The sequence below is a fragment of the Uranotaenia lowii genome, chromosome 3 (assembly GCF_029784155.1).
Source record: "Uranotaenia lowii strain MFRU-FL chromosome 3, ASM2978415v1, whole genome shotgun sequence".
Classification (NCBI taxonomy): domain Eukaryota; kingdom Metazoa; phylum Arthropoda; class Insecta; order Diptera; family Culicidae; genus Uranotaenia; species Uranotaenia lowii.
Genome location: NC_073693.1, coordinates 51,551,478 through 51,564,155, shown reverse-complemented (window position 1 = coordinate 51,564,155; position 12,678 = coordinate 51,551,478). Strand labels below are relative to the sequence as shown.

At 39.5% G+C, this 12,678-nt stretch overlaps 1 protein-coding gene across 1 annotated transcript; it reads right to left on the bottom strand.

The window, feature by feature from the left end:
• Positions 1-302: 302 nt before the first annotated feature.
• Positions 303-11,722, bottom strand: LOC129756931 (endothelin-converting enzyme 1-like). Its single transcript, XM_055753999.1, has 11 exons — positions 11,574-11,722; positions 11,455-11,509; positions 11,055-11,385; positions 10,736-10,985; positions 10,441-10,672; positions 2,720-3,488; positions 2,612-2,660; positions 990-1,057; positions 781-911; positions 546-710; positions 303-483 (listed from the first exon to the last, which is right to left on the bottom strand). Exons 1-11 carry the CDS (start codon positions 11,633-11,635, stop codon positions 310-312), a joined length of 2,286 nt encoding a protein of 761 aa, XP_055609974.1. The 5' UTR covers positions 11,636-11,722; the 3' UTR covers positions 303-309.
• Between the last annotated feature and the right edge of the window lie 956 nt (positions 11,723-12,678).

Here is a 12,678-nt window from a genome sequence, read left to right as displayed (position 1 = left end):
CTATAAAGTACTCAAGATGTCAAACGATCCGTGGATGCTGCTACGTCATTCGTTAACCACCGCTTTGTGTGAAAACGTTTTGAAAGGGCATTTTAAAATGGTTTGAGTTAAAAAACGCTTTTCGAGAACGTATACTTGCAATACTGGTTTCTTACAAAACGCTTTAAAGTTTAAATTACTATTTGGGGATCCATCCTTACCAGTCATTTTCACAAAAACTTCGAGCAATTTCTCATAATCGCAAACAAACATACTCCAGAAAATTTTCTTAAACTTTTTATTTTTCAATCGTCCTGTATCTGAAAGTATTTACCACAAAAGGCATTTGTGCTCCGGATTCATCGCACTACCCTTTGGACACTGGAAGGCTTCACTAAATTCCTCCATATTTCGAAGCACCCCTGTAACCCGGAACTCGCTTGGACTGTGTTCATCCTCTAGTAGCTGTTCCGCTCCGATGGTCCACACGGTTCCGCATTCTTGCTGTAATATTTTTGAATCTTATGTTCTGTTTCACAAGAAATAAGTTATTTTCGATAACTTACGTTTGCAAATGACAGGAAAAATAGCTGTTCGTGGCTGAAATCTTCCATTCCGGTTAGCAACGGCTCTGGTCCGTTTTCTTTGAGGAATCGCCGATACGCACGGAACGCTTCCCTCAAGCCTGCATTGTCGGCAATATTTTCTCCCAAGGTAAGAGTTCCGTCGATCTGGTTAAAGACAGCAACATTAATAATGAAACAAAATTATACGTTCTAGCTTTCAAAATAATGCACTCACAAACTGTTTGGCTTCTTGGAGGTAAAACCCGTTGTATTGCTCCACCAAACATTGTGCTCTCTTTTTGTACTCCTTGAGGGTATCATTAGACCACCACTGGCCATGGTTCCCGGTTTTGTCGTACTCGATACCTGTGGAAAACGAAATTTTGAGACAGTTAAATGATTGAAACATGTTTAATTTCTATCAAGGAAAACTTTTGAACTTGCCTGAATTATCAAATCCATGCGTTACTTCATGACCCAAAGTTAGTCCGATCGCTCCGTAGTTCAGCGCTCTACGAAAATGGGAAAGTAAAAAAGAAATGTTATTTTGAATTTCAATAGAATTTAACCCCACAGCTCGGAAACTATCCATATTGCTTTGTCTCGAAGTGACGAAATTCACTTCGAGCTTTCAAGGATGCCTTTTGGTCTAAAAAACACCCATGCAACGTTCCAAAGAGCGACAAGGTTACAACATATAAAATACAACTAATCTAAAGCTTAGTTCTTTTAGAAATGGGACAGTTACGAATGCGTGTATCTCGAAAACCATTCGTTTGATCTAAATACTTTCTATGGAGGAAATGAAGGTAATTTTATGATAATTCATGAAAAAAATTGAAAAAAAATATTTATCTTTTTTTGTTAGAAAAAAATGTACTTTATTCATGGTACCTCCCATCGGCTGGCGCACACTTTTTTCATTCATGATATTGGTCAGTTTTTCTAACTTATACTTCGTCCAATCTGAATTTTAGATTGCTACAACCTTCTCCTTAAATTTCTGCTACTTTTCGGTTGAATACTTCTCTTTTAAAAGAAACTGAGGGCAATTTAGTGATAAAGCTGTTTCGAAATAAACAAAACTTGATTATTTTTGAGCCACTTTAAAGCGTTTTTAATGCAAATTCCGCTGGCAAAATCTGACAATATCGAAGTGAAACCATCATAAGATTGAAGTTCAAGTATAATTGGTTAGTATAGATCGGAGGTTGTGAAGTGTACATACAAGATTACTCTTTTTAGGCTTTAAAAAACAGCGAAAAGCAAAGTTTTCGTTTTGAAAATTGTTGTTTTTTTCACAGGAGCAGAATTTGGGCAAATTATTTTATTTTATACAAAACAACTTGCAAATACATTCTTTGAAATGCTCGGGACCTTGCCACGAGCAGACATAGTATAGGATTCAAACGCTGGAATTTGTTGTAAATAGGGTTTTTCATAAGTTTTGTCGTTAATCAAACATCATCTTTCCCATTGTCTCTGTGCTGGCTGTACAGCTTACGAGCTCTGGAAGTAGCAAAAAATTGTTTTTTGAGGTTGGGTTTGATTGACTCATTACTAGGCAACACTTTCAGTTTATCGGAGAAATTTTTTTGGACATTTCAGCGATCCACCCTTAGTTTTTCGCTTATTCCAAATTAAAAATGCTGGTATGAGAATTGACTTTCCAGATGACCCTTAATCATAGTTGTTGATCATGTATTTCACCTCAATGCTTGATTTGAACTTTGTGGACATTTTTGACAGTGTTTGCATACTTTTGCACCATTCACACACATTAATTCTTTGAATAGTCAACGGTTTTGTCAGCCATCAATTCGATAATTATGGATTTTGAAGGAAAGTGTGCAAAATTATTTTTTCCATTTTTTCTTGCATCGTAAATATCTCGAAAACGCGTAAATTTAAAATTTTGAAAAAAATAGGTCGGATAGTACTTTTCACAGGCAGCAAAATGCTGTCAAAATTTTGGATGTACAATTACTAGTTAACGAGCTATAAGCAAAAGAAAGTGTCCCATTTCTAAAAGAACTAAGCTTTATTGTAAAATAAAGCAAACTTACTCCAATCCCAAGTAGTAGAATGGGTACTGTATCATTGCCATGGGAATGTCTGCAAAGATTGGTGCCGTTAATGCAATGCTTAGTTAAGCTTTAAGAGATAAATCTTACTGATGGCGTTTCGATCAAAGAAATAATACGCGTTCACTTCTGTCGGGTCCTGGTTCCAGATTTTGTTGACCTCTTCACGCCACGATGCCAACCATTTGATGTTCAGAAATTCGATCGCATTTACCCAATTCTGCACGTGCCGTTCAGAGTCGATGTTCAGTGTTTTGTAATGATCCGTCAGCTTTTCACTGTCCAGGATCCACTCCGGGACACCTATTATAGCCTGCATTGCTCGGGACTTTTCGAGGGATGCAAATTTCGTTTCGGCGTCCATCCAATCCGTCTCCAGGACCATCTCGCGGAAGGAAGCACCGATGTTTTCGAGCATCTGATGCAGTCGGGGTTTCGTTTCCGTCAGGAAGTCTGGTTCTGCTATAGCATAGCTAACGGCCAAACCCATCAGATGTAGCACATGGTTGGCACAACCGTTCTCATCCAAGTGTTTGTAGTTGTTGAACTCATGGTAGATTAAAAATCTGGTGACTTGAACCCAAACGTAGAGTTCTATCACCTCTGGAGATTGTTCCAACACCTTCGGCACTATGTTTCTTAAGTAAACTAGATTCCGACTCTCGATCTGGAATTTATCTTCTGCAGATGGACGGGCAGTTGGGAGGTTCTTGAACAGGGTGTTTATGTAGCGTTGCCAAATTGGGAACGAAGTTGTCAAGTTGGAATCTGTCCGCTCTTGCAACTCTTCTATCGTGTAGTCCCAGCCATAATCATCTTCTGTTGATCTCTCTTCTCCGTAATCGTCTTCTGTTGGTGCCTTTGATCAGTTGAAAATTTTTAAAGATTAGATTAATAATCGAAATTTGCTGCACAGGTAGAAAGAAATACAGGGCATATAGTTGTAGAAACTGTACCATGAAGGGTTAATTGTTGAGTTAAGATATTTTTGTATGTAACTTACGACTCCGGTGTTAACTTCAACAATTTGTATCCTAGCAGTAAGTTTTGTTTGTTGGGTGTAAAAAGAAGCTCGGTAGCTAATGTATCTCTATTCTATTTTTATATTTCAACCAGACTACACTTCAACTACACCAAACTAGAAAAGAAATGGTTCAAGAAGTTTTTATAAGATGGTTCTTCCCAGAAGAGATGGTCCCTGGGACGAGAGTAGCGGCAGAAGCGGCACTGGCGGTGCCCAATTCGTTCAAGGTGACAGTGGTAGGTAACCTGTGGTCGGCACGCGTTCTCATGGAAGCTCAGTAAGTCTGCCGGCTATCGAAAAGTTGAAGGGACGAATCAACTACTCTTCTTGGTCCTTTTCGATGAAGCTGATACTCATCCAAGAAAGGTCGTGGCGTGCCGTTAAACCGAGAGACGGTGACTATGTGGATCAGGATTTGCCTGAGTATCGAGAAAAGCCCCTTGAGTATGGTGAGAAACGTGGAAACAGCTGGAAAAGGCATTCCAGAACGATTTATCAAACCGACGACGGTGCGGTTTACTGGACAAGCTGACGTCGGCCAAAGTGGAAGATTTTGAGAAACTGAAGGATTACGTCGACGAGTTGGTTACGACAACCGACAATGTGCGTGAAATGGGGTTTGACGTCGACCAGTGGTTGGCATCCTTGTTGCTGAAAGGTCGTCCGGCTTATAAGGCTCCGATGATATTGGGCATTCCGGTGTCCGAAATAGGGCTGAGTTCCGATGAAGTGGCCGTTGACGAGCGGCGTTGATGAAGGTGTGCGATGGTGGCGGCGACAGTTCTAGACGACTGGTTTTTCGATTAGGCGGCGAGTTCACTCATGACCAGATGCGAAGATGGTTTCTCAAAGTAGGAAAATGTTGATCACTCTATTAGCACGACAAACAACGAAGCAGCGAAGCAATAGTCAACATTTCTCCGGCTTGTGACTGGCAAAGCACTTCACACTTCGATCGGCTGCAGACGACAGGAACAACTAATCGAACGACTTGCTGGCAGGTAGCAGCAATAGCAATAAAAAACTGAAAACGGGCTTGCTGGCAGGAGCAACAATTATAATAAATACATTTTGTTCGTTTCAGTCGTTTAAATGCGAATGGTGAATGCTTGACTATGAAATTCTTTTAGCTTCTCACGACTGGGGAATGAGTAACTGGTGAACCAAGAGGAACCCAGTTGAGAAACAGTCAATTGAGTTTGACGGACCAAGAGGCTTCTCAGCCACAGCTTCACGCCTCATGACGATGAGTTTTCTCAAGCCTATCCGAGACACATGGGCTAAACCGGCTGAACTGAGAAAAATCGGAGAAGTCGATTCCAGCGGAGACATCAGAAGAACTAATGGAAGTTTTCTGTGATGGGAACACGTTTGCCTAGAAGTCCATCGGAGAATTCATTCTGAAAGTAGCTCAATCGAATGCAGCTGAAAGAAGGCGAGCATATTATCGCTTTTAAGGATCTCACCTGGCAGATGAAGACAGCGGATGCTAACTCGAAGAAGCGGAAACCTTTATTTCCTTGTTTCAGACGCCTCCCGAGTCGTTCGATCCTCTGGTGACGGCTCTGGAGCAGAGCTTAAAACTGTCGACAGCCTTGCGTGAATGTGAAATTTCTCTCCATTCAGACTCTTCCGTTTTCGTTTCCTTCATTGCCTTCTCTCACTCAAAAAGCTCTCTCTGACTGACAGCGTTTAGAATTTTCTTTCGCTCATCTTCCCATTTGTTTTGGCCAACGGTCACAGTCACTTCGAGGACATGACTGTGAGCTTCAATGCAAATTCAGTCATTTCGATTTTGAATGAATGGAATCCGTTTGAGTAAAGTTGAACTTACGCGTTGTTCCCGGCGCAAAGCTTTCAAATTAATAGCGGCTAAACGGTAAACGATAGAATCTTGATGTCTTTGAGAGAATTTATTAACGCAACAAGATCTTTCATATTCCATTTAAAAATAAATTATTGATTCACATAGAAGGGAGATTCAAAATATTTAAAAAAATACTTCGTGTATATACACCTGATTCATTTCATAGATCTGTAGATCGTGCTATTAAAAAAAAATGTCGAGGACATCACAGAAATCGAATGAAAAAAACAGAAAAAGTTATAAGCCATTAAAAAATAAAATGAGAATTTTTCAGTTTTTGTTAATCTTCTAGAACCCAATTTTTTTTTTCGCTGAGAAATTCACAAAAGCCTAGTTTTATGATTACAAACAAGGTTTATTCTACGAAAAACTTTTGAGATGGGACAGAAATTTTGACAATTGCATAAGAGCTAAAGAAATTCACTTTTAGTACTTTTTCGATTGTAGTTTCTATAAATTTAACCAATTTCTCCTTAATTTTGAAATATATAAAACCTGACCAATAGTTATATTTTGAAGTAATTTTTGTTGAAATTTTTCCACAAATAACTGAGATATTTCAACTTATACTAAAAGTAAATATTGTACATATTTTTCGAATTGTTGTCATACTTTTCCAACCCCACCTTTAAGTGGGGTTCATCTCTTCTACCTAACTTAGGAATTTGTCTTCTAGAAAAATCAATCCTCATTGACGAAGGATTTCTGAGGCTACCAAATTGATCATTTTTCGAAAAATAGGTAAATTTTTAGTTTTTTCATATTTTTAAACTTTTCTTGGCTGTTGCTTTTGACAGCCATTTGCATTAGTATGGTTTGTTAGCTTACCATATTTAGAAGATTCTGCGAAAAAAAAGTAATAAAAATTATTTTAGTAAAAAAAAAGATTTTATGGCGATTTTAGTAGACCCCGTCTTAAGGCGGGTTTGGAACTAGAGGGTTAAATAATTTTTTTTGAATAAGTTTCAGAAAATCAGTGTATTTATCAATACACATCAATGTTCAAATTGCTAAAACACCCAACTTTGTTAAACATTATAGAAACAAGACGAATTTATACCAATTCAATGCCCCCAATTATTACTTCAAGAGTATTTTTTTATTATTTGATTCAATTATTCAAGTTATCAGCTTTTCAATGATGTTAAAACTAAACATTAAATGGCATTAGTTTATTTGTATACATTCAATCACTATTGAGCTATTGCTGTTGTTGTGATTTATCATTAATTTATTGACTTTTTCTAGGTGAAAATGCCTCAGTTTGCAATTCATCTAGTGAAAATCATTGTTTCGTGCGCTTACATCGTCTGAAAGCTAGTAACTTTGAAAAATGAATCCATTAATAAAAATGTACGAACTCAGCCAAACTCTTATAAGTTGATTGAAAATATGCATTTTTCCCTTCTACATGAATTTTTAAGATGTTTTTCAATAGAATACGAAAGTTTTCGTTGCGTAGATAAATTGTCTCTAAGACATCAAGTGTCTATCGTTTACCGTTTAGCCGCTATTAATTTTGATCACTTTTTTCGGTACATGCAAAGTAGCACAGGCGAATATGCTTGGCTCACACATTCAAATAGGATCCAATTGAATGATTCTTGAACGTTTGATCCTGTCACGACTTTGTGGAACGAATGAGTGTGAAACGAATGGTGAAACAAAAGAGAAGACATTCACAGTCAACAAGAAGCTCACTCTCTCCAAACGGAGATTATTTCATCGACTGCCAGAGAAGATGAAAGGGAGAGCTTTTTCTCTCACATTCAACCCGTTTTCTGTCAATGAAGGTGACTGTTTCGAGCACTGCTCTGGAGCACTTGGCAATTGATGATCTGACGCTGCAAGTTGTAAAAGTTCGTCTGCTGGCGGCCGATCGACATGAAGACGAAGGCACAAGCAAGGTTGCAGCGTTTTCGAGTGAAAAGATCCAGAAGGTGGGAAAACTCAAACCGAAATTCTGGAAGACTGTAGAGAAAAGTTTGCGAATGAGGCCAACTGTACGTGATCGCGCAAGGTCGAAAATTTGGCAACAGTACAACGCAATTGGGTTTTGGCCTGCTAAAAAGAATAAAGCTTGCACTTTCCTCTTACACAGATTTCCATAAGAATGACAGGTAATCGGAGTGAAGGCTATTGCTTTCTCTGCTTAACACATGGAAAATCGTATACTGAGATTGCGAGCGCACCCATCGCCAATTTGGAGTATGGTCGAAAGGAGTAGAAATGGATTGACAGTTGATCATCTGTCTCTTTCCAATTGACTTCGACCGATTTCTACCAGGTCGAAACGAATCCTGCTGCCTTGCTCCATTGAACAACTACCTGACTAGTTTCGACCAAAACATTGGCTCTTTGAACATCTACCAGTTGACAGAAACCAGTTGAAACCGATTTTTATCAACCATTGAACGAAGCTAATGCAGGCAACAAATGCCGGTAGGCATTTTTACAACATCAATTGTATTGGAATGAACGAGTCCCCAGTTTTTAATTCAGTTTGAATCAAGTCGTCCTTGCGTAAAGTCGTTGCGCCCTTTAGTGAAGAGAAAATTATTCCACCAATTCTGAATGAAATTGAAGAACAATAAATCATCTGTAAATAGTTGTAATACAGAGAAATATAGTTTAAATTAAGTTATACGTGAAGTGAATTATTTTATCTCTGAACTTCCCCGGTTGATTGCGTTTCCGGAATCTTGGTTAATTCCCCCATTTCGAGAGCAAAAACGACACCAAGGCTTTTACACTACGAGTCAGCGGAAGGCGGTAAGTTTTGTGGCAAACCGTGGAGGCTCGATGATGCAGGGGGGCAGGCGTATCTTAAAGCTGGATTCCGGATCGAGTGAATACCTGGTCAACAGCGATAACGATTTTTTCGAATCTAACCGTCTGAAAATCCCGTCGTTATCAACGTTGCTAAGGAAGGGTAAACAATCGTTGCCAAGGTAGCCGGAAGAATTTATGGCTAAAGCAACACAAGAACCTCTTTGGTAATCAACGATGTATTTTTGTCCCTGAATTGAGGGATAATCCCGATTTCCCCGAGAAAGTTGGCAAATGCTGGTATCCATGTTAGATTCACTTCCCGGCAATGTTATTCAAACCGTGTGGAGCACATCTCTCAGATTTCCCCTTTTTTCCCCTCGTTTTGACAGATTTAAGCTTTTTTCCTCAGATTTAAGCTTTCGTCTCCTATGCTCTCAAGGCAAAAAAAGCTTAAATCTGAGAAAAAAAGCTTAAAAACGAGATTCACGAGCACATATTTAAAAGATGTTGGTCACACGATGCATAGACTAATCGTGTAACGTTGCAGGGATCTGGTTAGATTTGTAGCAAAGCAAGCTGTTCGCAAGAAAAGCGGAGAAATCACAGCAACGGCGAAAAACATGGTGGTTTTACGAAATGGAAGTTGTTGTTGAGCAGATGTCAGGAGAAGGTCTATGTTGCCGTTGGTCGTGCAGCTCTCTTCTAAGCGAGAGGGAAGTGAGCTTGAAGTTCCTGGTCAAAGCGATGGCGTTATCGATGTGGTTGCCAAAGGTTCCATCGATGATGATGTTCTTGACGAAGAAAACGAGCTTGGCGATTAGAAAATTTTCGAATCAGCTTGTGATGATCAGCGTTACCAGATTGAAAACTGCTCAAGTCCGTAGATTTTACGGAAATCGAAAAATGTACTGATTTCGGCAAAATAAAACTTGATGACCTTTTTTTTTGGTCGTCTGGTAGAATTTTCATTTATCCGCAGAATCCCTTGAATTTTCTCTATTATCCGTAGAAAATCCGTAGGAAATGCTGAAAATCCGTAGATTTCGAGTATCAATCCGTAGCTCCGTAGAAATGCTGAAAATCCGTAGAACTACGGAGAAATCCGTAGATCTGGAAGGCTGGTGATGATTCGAGTGCTGAGAACGTTGTCGTTGAGCAGAAGTCGGCCAAAGTCAAGAGAAGCTCTAAGCTGCCGTTGGCCGTGCAACTCTCTTCTGATCGAGAGGAGGGGTCAGCTTGAAGTTACAGGTCAAAGCGAAGGCGTTATCGATGTGGTTGCTAAAGGTTCCATCGATGATGATGTTTCTGACGAAAAGAAAGAACTTGACGATTAGGAAATTTTCGAAGCAGCTTGTGTTAATTCGAGTGCAAAGAACGCAACACCAGGAGCACTCCCTTCGCACTCAGAGCAGCAAGAGTCCCGAGGACAAAAGTCTCTTAGGGAGCGATAAGCTCCTAAATTTTTCCACCAGTTATAGTGCGAATTTTGCTGCCCCACTTTCCACAACTGTACCGGACTGTTGTGGCGATAGTCCCCTCGAGAATTGAAGCTTTTGAAATCGGAGTGGGTCTTCTGCGTGAAGAGAGAAGGAGTTAAGAGAATCGTTCAGTCCGATTCAAAGTCTGCCTGGTGGAGAAGGGCTACTAGTAGAAACCATGGACCAGTTATTACGAGCTTCCAAACTTCCAACGATAAGGACCGTTTTGGCTGTGGCAGTTTAAAAGGGTACCAACATCCATCCACCGTACCGTGAATTGTTGGGCACCCTGATTTACCGGATGCTGTGTGATCGGTCCCATGTTCGATTTTCCGGTTACTTACATGCGGAGGTTCCAGCGTTAAGATTGTTCAATACTTGCGAGACACCGGGCACATGGCTGATGCTGTGGACAGAAAATCGACCAATGGCTACATCTTTAAAGTAATAGGCAGCGCGGTAAAAAAAAAGATGAACGTGGCAACATCAACGAAGAGGCGGGACTCATGGCGTAGAAGGGCAGTAAAGGTTGAGGAGAAGTTGGTTGGTGGGTATAAAAAAGAGCTCGGTAACTAATAGATCTCTTATCTATACTTTGACCAAACTACACGAGATATTATTCCACTTCACTCTACAAGTGTAAACCTTACGAAATAAGCCTTCGACTTACCTCATTCAAAATCTTTTCAAAATTAAAATAAGCTTTGGAGAGCCTCATAATGGTCTCATCATTCCATGAAACTTTTCCGTTGGGATCCAATATCTCTAAAATTTCCCTTATTCGGGGTAGTTCCTCCTCAACTTCTTCCGGTGCATTGCGTTCATTTTCATTCGATTGTTCGGGTTCTGATTCCAGCTGGTTAAGTCTAGCACTGGACTGTTTTTTTGACGATTCATAGGAACTAAAACGGGAAAGAAAAATAGAAAAATGTACAGGATTTAACTAAGAACTTTGAATTGCTTACGGAAAGATGGAGTTTTTGGCCTCGTATGGATAACCTAGCGTTAAACGTTTGATCATTTGATCTTCGACGATGTTAAATCCTATGATAACGTTCAGTCCCAGCGTTCGTTTGATTTTGGCGATGCTGCTAACCCAATCGAATTTGTATCCTGTAGAGTTCGAGGTACCTCTCAACAACCTTGGCAAAAACGGCAATCCCCACTGTCTCAAGGACTTCTCCGCAGCCCGAAGATTTTCCTGTTCCTGATTTTCTGAAATGTAGAAGACGGGTTACACAGATCAAACGGTGAACACAGGTCGTCATCTCTGCCTTCTATTACTTAAGTTCAAACATCCCATGTACATCGCCTTGGCTTTGATGACCGGTACCGGATCGTCTGCGGTGATGTTCGAAATCAGTCGTTCCCGTATGATCCCGTAGATTTTCTGCTGCCGCTCTTGAAACCAAGTGTGATAGAATTCCTGATGAGGTCGCGGGTTTTCTTCGGCCCACTTGCCACAAGCGTACCGGTAGAAGTCATCGCACGGATCTACGGTGGGATCCATGTTATGTTTGAAGGCTGCGGCCGACCGGAGACACTCCTTGGTGTCGCACAAGTCCGGTGCCAAGGTGTCTGCCGGAGGAAGACCATGAATAAGATAGCGCTTAACCTATAGCAATATCGATTAAATAGACTTACAGGTTGTGAAGAACCAATAGATGAAACTTATGAGACTCACCACAGTCACCAGAAGTATGCCCATGATCGTTCTTCGACATATAATATGACACCGACTAGAAAAGTTTCATCTTTGTGCTTAGGTATTATTTCAACGAAAATCACAAATTAAAATCCTACCTGTCCCGTCTGTGTACACCTTTAGTCTTGAGTCTTGGGTGATGGCTTTCACATTGTTTCATGAGCTCAATTTCAGTTCCTAGTTGAAAAAAACTATCGGTTTAGATGGTTGTTACAATAGACTTAGTCGATTTGGAGTCATTTTTGAATTTTTCAAACCCTGGGATCAAAAAATGCTTCGTGTTGGTTCAAAACTTGTAAATGATTTTTTGCAGAATTTTTACATGAGTAAATTTAAAATTTTAGGTTTGTATGTGATTATTGGAAATTTAACACTTAAAAATCATCATCATTTTAGTTTTTTCTGTAGTCCCGAGCTTGCTTATGCTTTTTGTGCCAATTTATAAATTCTCTAAAGGAAATTTTCCGCTAAAAAACTTTGTCGAAGACCGTAACTTAGTATCTTATTAGACATAAAGTTTTTAGATGTTGAATTGGCACATGTCTTTTGGTATTGAAAAACAAAAAAATCAATTGACATCACTGCTGGGTGCCTAGCGAGGTATTGCATGACTTTTTTCATGCAATACTTCGCGAGGCACCAGCAGTGATGTCAAAAGAATTTATTGTTTTTCAACGCCAAAAGGCAAACCCCTGTTAAACAGCTTATTACTTTTATGTCTAGAAAATACTGAGTTACGGTCTTCCACATAGTTGTTCAGTGGAAAATTTCCTTTAGAGAATGTATAAATTGGCACCAAAACGGTAAGCAGGTTCGGTTCCACAGAAGAAACAAAATCGATGTTGATTTTTCAGTGCAAAATATACAATTTTCCCATGCAAACGTCAAAGTTCAAATTTACTTATGTAAACGTTACCTAAAAATTCCGCAAAAAATTTTGGATTTTGAACATAAACGGAGCTTTTAAGTACCCAGGGTTTGAGAAATTCAAAAATAACCCCAAAACGAATCAGTCTATTGTTACAGGATTAGACAGAAGTACTTACCTGGATTTTGATTGCTTTCGAATTCCTCCATTGCAATTTGTGCTGAAAAATCGAAATATTAGAAAGCCAAAAATATGTTTAGGCTACGATCCAAAAATTTCATTGAGCAAAAATTTGTGATATTGTTATTTCAACCTTATTCCATGTCGTAGAACTT

Excerpts from the sequence above, each read along its gene's own strand:
- LOC129756931 (XM_055753999.1), bottom strand. The coding sequence starts at position 11,635 with ATGAAACAATGTGAAAGCCATCACCCAAGACTCAAGACTAAAGGTGTA. Across the intron at positions 11,510-11,573 it reads GGTGTACACAGACGGGACAG|TCGGTGTCATATTATATGTC; the intron begins GTAGGATTTTAA and ends AAACTTTTCTAG. Across the intron at positions 484-545 it reads TTTTCCTGTCATTTGCAAAC|CAAGAATGCGGAACCGTGTG; the intron begins GTAAGTTATCGA and ends AAAATATTACAG.